The sequence below is a fragment of the Eurosta solidaginis genome, chromosome 4, assembly GCF_040869045.1.
Source record: "Eurosta solidaginis isolate ZX-2024a chromosome 4, ASM4086904v1, whole genome shotgun sequence".
Classification (NCBI taxonomy): Eukaryota; Metazoa; Arthropoda; class Insecta; order Diptera; family Tephritidae; genus Eurosta; species Eurosta solidaginis.
This window is the reverse complement of record NC_090322.1, coordinates 194,668,844-194,683,782: the sequence shown is the minus strand read 5'-3', so window position 1 is coordinate 194,683,782 and position 14,939 is coordinate 194,668,844. Positions and strand designations below refer to the sequence as shown.

At 40.2% G+C, this 14,939-nt stretch overlaps 1 protein-coding gene across 1 annotated transcript; it reads right to left on the bottom strand.

Moving 5' to 3' along the window:
• Positions 1-595: 595 nt before the first annotated feature.
• LOC137250856 (nucleoside hydrolase) lies at positions 596-14,633 on the bottom strand. Its single transcript, XM_067784478.1, has 5 exons — positions 14,260-14,633; positions 9,882-10,052; positions 9,675-9,801; positions 9,460-9,602; positions 596-1,034 (listed from the first exon to the last, which is right to left on the bottom strand). Exons 1-5 carry the CDS (start codon positions 14,479-14,481, stop codon positions 678-680), a joined length of 1,020 nt encoding a protein of 339 aa, XP_067640579.1. The 5' UTR covers positions 14,482-14,633; the 3' UTR covers positions 596-677.
• Positions 14,634-14,939: the final 306 nt, after the last annotated feature.

Sequence of the window (14,939 nt, the reverse complement as noted above, 5' to 3'; positions counted from 1 at the left end):
AAACTGATACATTAAAAGGATTATTGCTTGCTCAAGATTATTTAAAATTGTATAACTTTTCCTGTCATAATATTGAACCGCAAATAAATATGCTCAAAAAAATTAACTCGAAAATGTAGAACTAAGAAACTAAAATGATTTGAGCTCAAAAAAAAAAAAACAAAAAAAACAAACAAAAAACAATTGCTAAAATGACTGAAAACAAGTACCTTTTGTATGTAATACAAAACTTATTTTTTAAGCGCTTTTAAAGTTAATATTGTTGTATGAAATGCGCCGATCTCATTTTGGTTTTCGGCGATAACAATCGTACGTCCCTTGGCAATAACCCAACTTCGTCCTAACTCAACTTTGGTTGTTATTGGTTGTTGCCATAAATATGACGATTATTGACGATTTTTTGGGCGGCGTCTGACGACTGATATAACTGATTGGAAAAGCATACACACATAAATACTCATGAATTTACATATATCATTAATACTGCGCCTAAAAGCACGCTAAAGCAATTTCAAATAAAAGTGTGATGTTTGGTTTTTACGACTTTGTTAGCGTGTTTTTTTAAATCGTAAGTAACAAATAAAATTAATAAAAATTAAATGCTAATGCCAAAACCAGTTTTATTTTGTTAAAATTGCAAACAATTTAGTAACTGAATATAAAATTATATTCCTTTCTTAGATAAACGTGTTACCCAATTCACGCTCCATATGCAATCCTCCCACCCCAGCAGTCCATGCAATTATCTTTTGATAATGATCGACATTCACGGCGGTAATAATAATAGCATTCTTCTTCTCTTCATGCAAATGATCGATGACCATTTGTCCGCGTGTGTGTGTACCATCTAATTCACAGGCAGCCTGATGTGTTTGTTTCTCCTTCACTACCAAATGAGGAAAAATATAGGCGGCGACGGTCATTGCATCGCAAGCTAGCCAACGTTTGTTGCCTTTGAACAAATTTCCTTCCACGTGATTCATAAGTTGGACAAAAGGATGTCGTCCTGCGCCAACTACGTTGAAACGCCAATCCTAAATAGAAATATAAAAATGAACAAATCTTGATCTGTGAGTCTATATGAGAGTGAGTCGTATATATAAGAGAGTATCTGCCTTGTCAGAGCTCCACATTCGCAGATAATGTGAACCGGCTTTTCATGCTTCAGCTCATAAAAGCGACATATTTGTATATCGGATGGATTTAACTTAGGTAATATCGTAGACTACAGCGTCCCGTATTGTACCCAGTGAGAGTTCTTAGATCCTCTCTGCTTAAGTTAAAGAGTTTGGCTGATACTTTCGTTGCTGGGAGTACAAACAATTTGTCTGCCTCTGCCTTGTGCACTCAAACCAGTGTCGTTTGAACTGTTTTATCCCACTTACTTATTGTTTCCTTCGTGTGTGTGGGTTTGTGAGTCCACAAAAGGGCTCTGGACCATACAATACTGCCAAAGCAACCTTGGCTATTCATTACCTTCATGTCCCTGATGCCCGGGAACCCATCCTAACAAAACCTTGTTTTTGGCTTTCAGACTATTTAGGACTCAAATGCATTCATCCACTAGCTTAAAAGTAATTGTGTAAGACTGCAGGAACGTAAGGTTGTCTGGCTGTCTGACATAATGAGGATACTCCTTTTGACTTAGCCCGTTCGTAGACATTCTCTAACGCAAACTTCTGGTGCATGGATATCTGCTTGAAATAGTGGGTTAGCATCCCATCGATTCCTCAGAACTCTCCACAACGGACACCATTGCATCAGGTATGTTTCCGCTCTTTAGCTCGGATATATTTTGAAGTCAATTGTAGGAAAAATTAAAAGAAGCACAGTGCAAATTGGAAGAGAAGTTCGGCCTAAAATCTCTTCGGAGGTTATCGCGCATTACATTTATTTTTATATTTTTATATTTTGAAGTCTTAGTGCGTCGAGTGTTGCCTCTTTCTCTATAAGAATAGTGCATCTGCAGGGGGCAGAATATTCGCACCCGTTATGCCAATACAAACTAGTCTTCTTAGCGTGGTCTTTTGTCACCAAACTAACGGAGTATAGGTGACTATTGGCTTCACAAAAGTATTAAATGTCCATTATACTATTTTGGGAAAATTCACCATGTACTATACTTTATTAAGCAAACTTTGGGCTCCATTGCTGGCACCAAGGTCAGATCATTCTCATTTGGCAGCACTTTAAAAGATTTGATGGGAACTTGAATTGAGGTAAAGAAGCATCCAGGCTATTTCTTTTTGCGCTGTCAAAAGCTGGTTTGGAGTTGACAAATAGGTGAGTATTTCCCATTTCTGGTCGATAGTGAATTTAGCATGTCTAAATCTGTATTAAAATAAATCAGTTTGGCTGTCCGATAATTAGCACGGTTTGCATGATTTACAACAAAAAACAAAATTGTAATGAACTACATCAAGTAAACAATAGCCGTGTTTTTTACACGCGTATACGTTTCGTTTGCGCGTGAAAAAAAACGCCTATCCTCGCTTAGTTAATGCTTAGGAGACCCATCTAGCGGCAGTGGTTAAACAACTAGCTACAGCACAGGGTGCACCGAAAAGCGGAGACACAACCCTCTGTTGCATTTCTGTTTATAACATATAGCTGAATCAGTCGTGGTAGATAGTGGACGCGCATAGAATACATGGAATTAGTGCAGAGGGTGAAACATGGACACATATTTCAGTTACATCTGAGTATAATGCGTATTGAAATTTAGTAGTACTAATTTTATGCGTAGCAATTTCAGAGGTGTATTTAAAGTTTGTCGCTTAGCAGTCCATATAAAGTTTAAGCGTAAACGTATATAGACATGAAAAAAAACACAGCTAATATACAGAGGTGTAAATATATTAATAAAAATGTATAAATAATATTAACACTAATAGTAATGATAATAATAATAACAATAATAATAATAATAATATTAGTAATAATAGTAATAATACTTATAAGGCATCATTAATAACCTATAGATGGTCGGTCAGAATTTAAGTCAGAATTTGCGAACTAAGAAAATAAGATTTGCTTGAAATTACTTTTTTTTAGCTTACCCCTAACGGAGGCAGGTATGGAATTCATCTGACCATATTTTGCATAGGAGCTGGTGTAAGCTCTTTACTAACTCTTCGCCTTCGGTGCATTGTTATTCATTTAGCCGGCATATTGCTGTTCTTTGTCCTAGTTGGTTATTTCCCTTGCTATTTATCAAAATAACCTCCGTTACTTTAACATGCACTGTTACAGTGATCATCAGGTCATGAAAGCTCCCATCATTTATTTATTTTTATTTATTAGCAGCCAGCACGCTGATTGGTGTCACGTACGCAACGTGGCCCTGTAGCCAGCGACCTTCTTTCCCGAGACCGTGCGACATTATCCATTGTAATTTCCGCATCGGCGGTAGATAGTGAATGAGAAATGTGATCGGTTATGTCGAAGATTGCTTATGTCGAAGATTGCTTACAGCGATCAGGTGTGGCGCCCGAGTAGAGAAATCAACAGTTGTCTTTTGACCGCAAACTTTTTTGTGTATCTTGGATGCCACAAGTATTGTTCCGATACCATATTTGGACCTCGGACTTCATCATTTTAGGAGGCATCCAATAGCTTGATATATCTATTCACACTGGGACCTGGTATTACCGATGACCATATTAAGAGCCGCAGAAAAGCCGATCTATATATATTCGTTAAGGGATGTCTCGTCGTGGAGGCTAAATCACGACGAAATGCTCGTTTATAGGCACGTACAACAGTACTTGGCGGCAAAGCCGTTTTTCACTTCTACTTTGCTTTCCCAGCCTACTGTGCTAGATTCCACAAGAACCAGCTGGTCATGATACCAGATGGGAAGCGGTACCATCATTTTTAACGGTCCAAATATTCTAATACATGCCTTCAAAATATGTTGGCTGGGCCCGAATACTAAGGAGCCCAGCCGAAATAGTACACGGGCGCCATTTTGATGCCCGGCTTACGAAGCATTCAGAGTTGCTGAAATTCCGGGAGATCCCTATTCACTCAGCATGCAGGCCAAGGAACTAGTGTCCCGTGATTGTAGCAGTTATCCAAAAGATTACATTCCTTCATCTATTAAGTAGGATAACAGAGGATAGTTCTAGTGTAATTCGGCCAGGTTTGTTTGGTTATTTTACAAGTGTCCGAGGAGTACCAATTGGAGACTGCTAACTTCTTCAATGTGTTATGTATATATTCTTTTTTTTTTTTTTTGTTTGATTCATCTAAGTGTATTGGACGAATATTACCATCTCTAAGGTTATTAAATAAAGGCACAACAACATTTAAGCAAGCTACATAAACACATTAATCATAATGTACACACATACATACAAGCAGCAGAGAGATACTTGGGATTCAAGGTGTTGTGTAGCGCAATATATAGCTTCTCCAACCCAATTGTCAACCTCACCTTCGAGCGGCGAATCCCGTTTCACTAACAGACGAGGCTCTGGCGACCCCAAGCTCCTCATGGAACTTGCGGGTGGGGAGGGAGGGATGGCCTGAAGGTTCAATGTGGCCATATAAATCGTTCCCGAGATGGTCGGGCCAGCACCTTAATGGTGCTGTGTTACCGGAGCGTATCGGATCTGTATCCGACAAAGGACCATCACATCGATAACACTCCCCAATGCCTTCGGGGAGTAACCTAATCGCTACAACAACAACAACAGATACTCACAAACGCATGTCATCACCAGCTACTACTTCGCTCACATATACACACGCATATGGTTACACACTACAAATAAACGCGCGTATGGCTGGTGACCAGGTAGAGGATTCTAGAAGAAGAAACGGGTAGACATTTGGGCAGAGAGTATAAAAGCAGCAGAAGCTGAGTAGTCCGTATTCAGTTTGATTTAAGCACGCTATTAGTTGCGAAGTATAAGTGTTATTGTGAATTACTATCAAAGTAGTCTAATAAAGACCATTTTTTCATTATTGAATATTGGAGTTATATATTCAACAGTTTAGCGATACGATCGTTAGTAGCAGGTGTAAAATAAGCGGAGTTTAACTAAATTCGTTACAATTGGTGTCAGAAGAGGAATTGTTGAATAAATTCCAGAGGACAACAAGGACATGGCAAAGTTAAATGAATTAAGTATCCAGCAACTGAAAAAGGAGTTGGAGAACCGTGGATTGAATACAACCGGCAATAAGATCGAACTTCAAGCACGGCTACGAGACGCTATGGAGTCGGTAGGAATTAATGTGGACGATGATGTCTTTCATCCTGATGGGGACGAGGCAACAACAAAAATTGAAGAGAAAAGCGAAACATCGCAGACAGTTACGAGCACAGACTTCAACACGATTTTGGCTGCAATATCTGCTCAAACATCGACAGTCGCATCTCAACTGGAATCTCAGAAGACATATATGGCATCTTAACTGGAATCCCAGAAGACATATATGGCATCTCAACTGGAATCCCAGGAGAACCGTATAATATCCAAGATGGAAACACAGGAGGCACGCATTTCCGAAATGTCGTCACAAATGTCATCTCAACTGGAATCACAGGAGAACCGTGTAACATCAAAGATTGAAGCACAGTTGGAAGAACAGAAAACACACATGGCGTCACAAATTGCAGAACAATTAAAAGAACAAGATGCGCGCATAACATTACAACTCGAAGCACAAGAAGAGCATATCTCAACAAAGCTGGAGGCACAGAAAACAAAATTCTCATCGCAGCTGGAGGGTTTTAGTGAACGACAAGATAAAATGGAGGCCGAGGTGGATGTTTTGAAAGATCGGATTCAGGAGTTACAATTGAACCGAGCAATCACTTCAACGTATACTCTGAAGGTAAAATCCCCAACGTTTGATGGTTCTGTTTCTTTCCAGGTATTTAAGCTCCAATTTGAGAAGACGTCAGCAGCGAACAACTGGAATGCCGAAGATAAGGTTGCTGCATTGTTTGTGGCTTTAAAAGAACCAACTGCTGAGATCTTACAGACCATCACAGAGTACGAACGTAACAGTTATGAAGCATTGATGGCTGTTGTAGAACGGCGGTATGGAAGCGAACACAGGAAACAGATCTACCAAATAGAATTGCAAAACCGCTACCAAAAAGCTAACGAGACTTTGCAGGAGTTTGCGTCGGATGTTGAAAGATTGGCTCATCTCGCAAATGCGGACGCACCCGTGGAATACACCGAGAGGGTAAAAATCAAGAGTTTTATAAATGGCATACGGGACGTGGAAACCAAGCGAGCGACATACGCAAACTCAAAGCTGACATTTTCTGAAGCGATATCCCATGCACTGACTCAGGAAACAGCGTCACTTTTGAGTAAGCCGGCATATAAAGCTCATCGCGTGTGAGTGGAAAGGTCAGACTGGGTAAAATCGCAATTTTGGAAGCATTAAAAGGAACGCATCAGAAAAACGTTGGTGCCGTCAAATGCTTTAAATGTGGAAAGCCAGGGCACATTGCACCTTATTGCAGTACCAACCCTAACAGCTCCAGCAATGTGGGTGGCCGTAAACGCAGAGCTGAAGGAGATGTGCAAATCTCCAAATCTACTCAATCGTTAAACTAAAGCGAGTCAGCCGCAAGGGGCGACCGCTGGCTCCCGCAATTGAATACTCCATAATCTCTATCTCGCAAATTGGAAGAAGGTCAAGCAATCTTACTGTCGGAGGACATGTGGATGGAAAGGAACGTTTACTGACTGTAGATACGGGTGCATCTCATTCCATCGTTCGAGCGGATTTATTCAACAAGAAGATAAGACCATTCCATGGATCAAGTTTGCGTACAGCGACTGGAGAAGACACCACGGTTCTAGGAGAAGTATCACGTGAAGTCGCAATTGGGAACGTCACGGAAGTACACAATTTTATAGTGGCAGAGATTGTTGATGAAATCATAATTGGAGTGGACTTCTTAATCGACCAAGGCATCAAGATCAACATGCAAAGCAAGACGATGCGATATAAGAACATGGATGTACCACTTAATTTCAGCTACGAGAGAGGCTACAGCAGTAAACGAGTGCTGGTGGAAGAGAGTCAACAAATACCACCAAAATCCGAAGCAGTCATCTGGGCAAAGGTTGATGGAGTTTGTGGACAAACAAATTGTGGGTTGTCGAAGCAGCAAACAAATCGACACCGAACATACTTGTAGGAAAAACCCTGGCTATAAAAAACAAGATGGACGTATCCCGGTAAGAGTAATCAATAAGTTCAAGTCACCACTCAAACTGACCAGAGGAGCTCTTTTTGGAAGATGCCAAGAGGCTGAAGAAGTAATCAATTGTGAACAGCTCCAGGAAGACGTTTCAACTAGCAAGATTAATATTTCAAATGACATCACGGCATGGACGGAGGGGCTAGAGGAAGCCTATCGGAGTAAGGCAAAACAACTGCTCCTAAATTACGCGAACATATTTGACCAAGTTGGCTCCAAACCAGGCCGCACCAACATTGTGAAACATCAAATTGACACTGGAGATGCGAGGCCGATCCGTCAAGCTCCTCGTAGTGTTCCACTGGCGAAGCGGGAAGTTGTGAGTCAAATCGTACAAGAAATGAGCGGCAGCGGCGTCATCGAACCATTAGCTAGTCCATGGAGCTCACCGGTGGTACTTGTGAAGAAGAGGGATGGAAAAATGAGGTTTTGCGTGGACCATCGCAACTTGAACGACGTTACGAAAAAGGATAGCTACCCATTGCCAAGAATTGACTCGCTATCTGGTACGAAATGGTTTTCCACACTGGACTTGAAAAGCGGCTACTGGCAAGTGGAGGTGAAGGGAAGTTTTCCATAGAATAGCTGGCGCTGGTCTGAAACTAAGTCCCAAAAAGTGTTCGCTGTTTAAAAAGGAAGTAAAATATTTGGGTCACAAGGTAACGACAGAGGGCATCTGCACTGCGAATGAAAAGATAGAAGCTGTAAAGGATTGGCCAAGACCACAGTACTTGCATGATTTAAGAAGTTTCCTTGGGATGTGCACATATTACCGCCGGTTTGTACCAAACTTTGCCAGCGTAGCACATAGCCTCCACGAGCTTACAAGAAAAAAAAAAAGCTTTCGAATGGAAAAAGGAGCAAGAAGTGGCTTTCCAAACATTGAAAGAGCGTTTGTGCACTGCCCCAATGTTGGCATATCCGATTCCAGGAGCAACGTTTATTCTAGATACAGATGCGAGCGGATATCCTATAGGAGGCGTTTTATCACAACTGGTCGATGGGCATTAGAAGGTAGTTGCCTATTACAGCCGATCAATTGGAAAACCAGAGAGGAACTATTGCGTTACACGGAGAGAGCTGTTGGCATTGGTAGAGTGCATTAAACATTTTCACAAGTACCTCTACGGGCAGCGATTCCGCGTCAGGACAGATCACGCAGCCTTAAAATGGCTCATGCAGTTCCGTAATCCAGAAGAACAATTGGCACGGTGGATCGAGCGATTAAGTCATCCACTGACAGGTGCGTTAAGCACTTATCGTAATTATGCATCCCGTCCCCCTACAGTCACCCCTTAAGGGGAACTTTACCTTATGACTGCTTTCAAATCTTACCAATTGTGGTGATGCTATTTGACAATACTGCATCAGGTTCCCACAGTCAGACACACGAGGTCTTACTGCCGAGCCGGTTGCAGTATGTGAAAGTCCAGAGGTAGCTGGTTTAGGAGTACATTTAGAGTGTCAGTTGGACACCACTTAAGTGATCCTCTTACGCCTGCGAAATCTGCTCGTTGTACTGTATTGATCTTTTTAATATTGCTCTTTTTTTCCTCCATACTATAGCCCCGTGTTAGTATGGGTCCGAAGACGGCCGTATATAGCCACATCACTAGTTTGGGGTTTAAACCCCAGTTTCTGCTGAACATTCATTTGGAGAGGGAAATCGAAATTGTAGTATTTTGTTGTTGTTAGGAAACAGTATCAACTCCGTCTTCCAGGCCAGAAGTTTTTGAAGTGCCTCACTTTAAATAGAGGGGAATGGGCCTTATACAGCGAATATGACGTCAAATGCTTCTGCGACCTTCTTCACTCCATTTTTATTAAGCTCTTTTAGAATATCGTTCAGCAAGAGAGGAGCCATAGAAGCGGTGAGAGAATTCCTCCCTATAAAGTTCTACTGCTCACGAGGCGGATAGTTGTAACCGAGCTCATGTTGGGATGAATGCGCGATCAGTGAAATTATAAAATGAAAAAGTTCATATACGAATTATTTTTCAAACTAACACATTACATACTAAGAGTTCTTGGCCTATGATGGCCCAGAAGATTAATGTGGTCATATTAAACCGTTCCCGAGTTGGTGAAGCTAGTATCTTAATGGTGCTTGTGGTGGTTCTATATCACGCTAAGAAAGGACCATTAACATCGATAACACCTTCGGGGAGTGTCTTTATCGCTACAAAAACAACAACAACAGTCGCCTTATAAATACTTACAAGTGTAATGACATGAGATTGATCTTCACACGTTTCCCAAGGCAAAATAGTCAATGGAGTATCCACATTGTCTAGAACGATATGAGCTGCTTCTGGATCCATCGCAAAATTAAACTCAGCACTTTTTGTAGAATTTCCTTTACCTAAGAAACCGAATGCAAAAAAAGTAAGCCATATGTATATAAAGAAAAAGTACTACACGGATGTAGATTTACCTCGATAATTTCCACCCATAACTAAGATTTTACCAACTTTGTCCAAAAACTTCTTGCCATACATACTAATGCACATTGCGAAATTTGTAAGAGGTCCCATTAGTAAAAATTCTACCTGGTTAGGGTACTGAAAATCAGAGACCAACAAAAAAAGTTAAACAACACCACAATTTTAGTTTATGTTTAACTCCAAAATACAAATCTCACCTTACAAACCAATTCGTACATCGCATTCACAGCATGCTCTGGGCGCACGAGAGTTAAATCGACAGATTTTTCATGCTCAAAATCACCAAAACCATCCCTACCGCCAAAATATTTGGGAATATTCCAAGGGCGTTTTTTCATTAAATTATTGCAACCTCTATAAACTGGTATCTATTTTTATGGCGATTGGTGTTATGTGTGGTTTATGTGTAAGTAAATTATTTATTGTTGCTTTGATTAACCCTTAAGTGCCATACCTAACGAATTTTTCACACAAGCAGCTCAGTCAGTTTCTCCATTATTTAAAGCAGAGGAAGGGACATGATATCGAATGCAGTGTATCGATATTCATTTCAGGTATCGATTTACAAATATCTGGTACCGGATTGTATCGAAACAAAAATGCTCGATACACCAAATATTGATACCCATTTCAAACATAAAATTATTCTACTAGAAGTAGCAGACCTATTGGAAGCTGTAGGCAACCGCAGCCTCTTAGAGGTAGTACTAATATAAAGGTCTACTGATATGATACAACGACTTGAATACTCGATACTTAAAAGGATCGTTTAAAAAGTGTCGAGAAGAAAATATCGGCACCGAGCGATAAAAGTACTGATATGTTATGGTATCGAGGCACTTGACAACACTTCGGTGACTGATACTTTTAGGGACCGTATTGTTTCTTAGAAGGTTTTAAATGAACACTTCTTCTCAGGGAACAGGTATATATACAAAATTTTAGAAAAACAAACTGGAGATTCGCATAGTATCTTACTGACAAGAGTTTAATTGGTAAGGTGGTGCGTCAACTCAGTAATAAAGAAGACCTGTATGAGCTGGGATTCAATAGGTTGATAAGCCCAATTCAAAGGTTCATAGCTTCCGCAACTCAATTGTCAACCACACCTACGCGAGGCGAATCTTGTTTAAATATGAATTTATCATATACATATTAAGCAGGCGAGGCTCTGACGACCCCAAGTTCTTCATGGAAATTGGGTGTTGGGAGGGCGGAATGGCATAGAAAGTTTAATGTGGTCATATCCCGAGATGGTCGGGCTAGTACCTTAATGTCGCTTATTACCGCAACTTACCGGATCTATAGCCGGCAGAGGACCATCAACATCGATAACACAACAGGTGTTCTCTTTCCGCTACTTTGGGACGGCTACCCGACTGCTACAACTCATGGAAGTTTTGGGCCATAAGACGACTGTCTACGCGGACGATATTTGTGTTGTTGTGCGGCGAAAATTCCCTAGAACTCTTCAATCTAATCGAGACAGAGCTGTTCCTCTTCACAAGAAGATATAAAACGCCGAATCTTTTACCACCCAATGTTGGCGGCGAAAGCCTGGCTCTCAGCCATGAAGTTAAGAAACTGGGAGTCATGCTTGATACAAAACTACTCTGGAGTGATAATATAGCAGATCGGGTGATGTAATCATGAACTGGTGACAGGCGCTTGCAAAGGCCACGAAATCAAACGCTTACAAAAAGTCCAGAGGAGTTCAGAGCCCTGCCGAAAGAGACACTCAACACTATCATGCAGCTAACACCACTCAATTTGGTAGCGAAGGAAATAGCCGTTATCCTGGACCTACGTATTAGAAGAAGAAGTGGTCGTTGTAATATCCTGAGCACTAGAGCCTCAGTTTCAATACCAATACTCACTAGTTATTTCTCCCTGCAAAATTTTCACTAAGAATTCAACAGAGAGCATTCCCACAAGTCAATAATAGGAAAATAGGCAACAGGCTATTCAAGCTGCCATCAACCTATTTACTGATGGTTCTATCTTTTCACCAGACCTGGGACAAAAAACTCCTTCTGGCTTCCCGACCGTTTTAGCGTTTATCAAGCGGGATGTTAGCAATACGCGGTGCTGTAAATCATTTGGCACCTCGGATTCTTGTGTCGACAACACATTCCATCACTGAATGCCGCAGATACCGCAATGAGATGGCCCAGCACTTCAGTATTAGCCTCGTATGGGTACATGGACAAAGGGATACTGAAAGCAACTGTATATCTGATGAGCTGGCCAGGAGGGGTACGACCGCCCACATCCCTCCCAAATCACTCGATAGGTATACATTTGGTATCTTATATGTTTCGTGCGAGTAAGAACACTATAACCATGGCAAATCTTATGCTCTGGTCAGTGCTATGATAAAAGACTTTTGGCCCCAAATAAGTAAAGGCCTTTGTCCCTGTTAAGGGTTCTTACGAGCCTCTGTTTGATAGGCACTCACGCCGCTAGGATCGACAACGAATCTTACGATTGTCCCAGCAGCTGCAGACGGATCGAATATGCGGAAAGTGGGCAGCATTTTCTGTGCCACTGTGTGGCACTAAATAGGAAGGAGGTGGGCTGCTCCCGGTCAACCGTTTTGAAATGATCTCGCGGAGGTTCGATGCGCAGTAGCTGGTATAGTAAGAGCATTACAATGGGTCCATTGGCGGCCTAAGTGTCGGGCTGGGATGTGAATTCTCGTCCCAGTCTTTTAACCCAACCTTTGTTATCGTACAAAAAGTCGTGCCACTAATGAGGCTTCATAGCGCAGACCTTGTCAGTCATTACTATGGGCTTCACGAACTATTTTTTTCAAAGAAGAAATTATAGAAAACTTTAACTCCTCAATATAAGACTTAAACACACTTACACTCGTTGTTTTAGTGCAAGTTTAAGTTGCAGTTAAATTCACGCTCTGGGTTAAGCTCTTGTTAACTTAAATAAAAAACAAATGTAAGGCGTAATAACCTCCGAAGAGATTTTAGGCCGAGCTTCTCTTCCAATTTACGTCGTGCTCCTTTTAATTTTTCCTACAAATTGGCGGGCGGGACCTACACGTCGGTGTGGTAGGCGGAGCACGCTACCATCACACCACGGCGGCCGCCGCCTTCTTAACTTAAACTCTCGCTTATAAAACGGACATAAGCAATCAAGCGATTGAAAATTGCGGAAGTAGAGGTCTTAAACTCGATATCGAAAAAAATACGGACCAGTTACTCCAGCTCTGTGAAGTTGGCACCTACATGTGCGAGTACTTAAAAAAAATGTCATTCGTTTGTCCATCGTTTGTCCAGGAAAAATTTTCGTTTGTCCGCCTTTGGTTAAAAAGTTATTTCAAAAAAAAAAAAAAAAAAAATCGTGTGTGAAGTTGGCACCTTCATTTGCGAGTAATTAAAAAAAGCAAATGTCATTGCTCATGGACAAACGATGGGCAAACGACGGACATACGATTTAGCACAATAAAACGAAAAAAAAATTTTTGGGGTTTTTTCGAAAAAAATAATTTTTTGTTATAACTTTTTAACAAAAGGTGGACAAACGAAAATTTTTCATGGACAAACGATGGACAAACGAATGACATTCGGTTTTTTTAATTACTTGCAAATGAAGGTGCCAACTTCACACACGTTTTTTGTTTTTTGAAATAACTTTTTAACCAAAGGCGGACATACGAAAATATTTCATGGACGAACGAGGGGCAAACGACGGACATACGATTTAGCACAATAAAGCGAAAAAAAATGTTTGGTGTTTTTATGGGCAAACGATTTGCAACGACGGACATACGATTTAGCACAATAAAGCGAAAAAAAAATGTTTGGTGTTTTTATGGGCAAACGATTTACAAAAGACGGACATATGATTTAGCACAATAAAACGAAAAAAAAATTTGGGGTTTTTCGAAAAAAAAAATTTTTTTTATTATAACTTTTTAACAAAAGATGGACAAGCGAAAATATTTCCTGGAAAAACATGGACAGTTGATAGGCAAACGACGTACATACGATTTAGCACAATAAAGCGAAAAAAATGTTTGGTGTTTTTATGAGCAAACGATTTGCAACGACGGAGAACAATAAAACGAAAAAAAAAATTGGGGTTTTTTTTTCGAAAAAAAAAATATTTTTGTTATTCCTTTTTACCAAAAGGCGCACAAACGAAAATTTTTCCTGGAAAAACATGGAGAATTGATGGGCAAACGACGGACGTATTTCATGGACGAATGAGGGGCAAACGACGGACATACGATTTAGTACAATAAAGCGAAAAAATTGTTATTTTTTTGAAAAAAAATATTTTTGTTATAACTTTTTAACAAAAGGTGGACAAACGAAAATTTTTCATGGACAAACGTAGACAAACGATGGACAAACGAATGAAATTTGGTTTTTTAATTACTCGCATATGAAGGTGCCAACTTCACAGAGCTAGTTACTCCGAGTTTTGGTTCCTTTTTCCCTACCTCTGCTTCAAAGGTAAAAATTAACTAAAGCACTTAATATAATAGCCATCGTTCCTATTTTTTAAAGCTGCATCTTAAGGGCTTAAAAAACATTCAGATTCTCACATACATACATCATTTCTATTAACTGCATCCAGCACTCGTAAAGTATTTAGCACAGCATTATCTAGATCAGCGTTTCCTTGTACACAAGTAATGGCAAGGATTTCAAATTTCGCTGGTGATTCTGCTAGATTAGATTGTATTTTGTAAGCCTCCTCGGCTTTGATTAGCATCATCAGTCCCCAGGCATCATCCATACCGACATCACAATCGTAAACTACATACCTCACCATTTTTTATTGTTTTTTTTTTTTGCGTTTGATGGTTTTATAAATTAGCTGTTTACAAGTTAAAGTTGATAAACATTTAATAATATTTATTTTAATGTAATTATTTGCAAAGTATGCCAATATTCCGTAAACAACGTTCCGTTCTGACAATTAGCTTAGTAATGGTTTTTGTTTACCGGCAGTTGAATAATTTAAGTGGAATAGACACCGTGTGAGCTTTTAGCTGATATCTAATCTGTATTTTGTTATTTACAAGCAAATAAAAATGTTTAGGTGATTCACACAGTGTCGCAAAACGGCACATTGACCCAATGTTATAAATTTATGAAAATATTTGAGGCAGCTAACTTTATAGCTTCAGAGCTTCCGCAACCCAATCGTCAACCTCACCTACACGAGGGGAAACCTGTTACAAATATGAATGTATCATACACATATTTAGCAGGCGAGGCTCTGGCGAC

Coding starts and splice junctions, on each gene's coding strand:
- LOC137250856 (XM_067784478.1), bottom strand. CDS start 14,481: ATGGTGAGGTATGTAGTTTACGATTGTGATGTCGGTATGGATGATGCC. Junction 10,053..14,259: donor ATGCAGTTAATAGAAATGAT/GTATGTATGTGA, acceptor CCATAAAAATAG/ATACCAGTTTATAGAGGTTG. Junction 9,603..9,674: donor TATGGGTGGAAATTATCGAG/GTAAATCTACAT, acceptor TCGGTTTCTTAG/GTAAAGGAAATTCTACAAAA.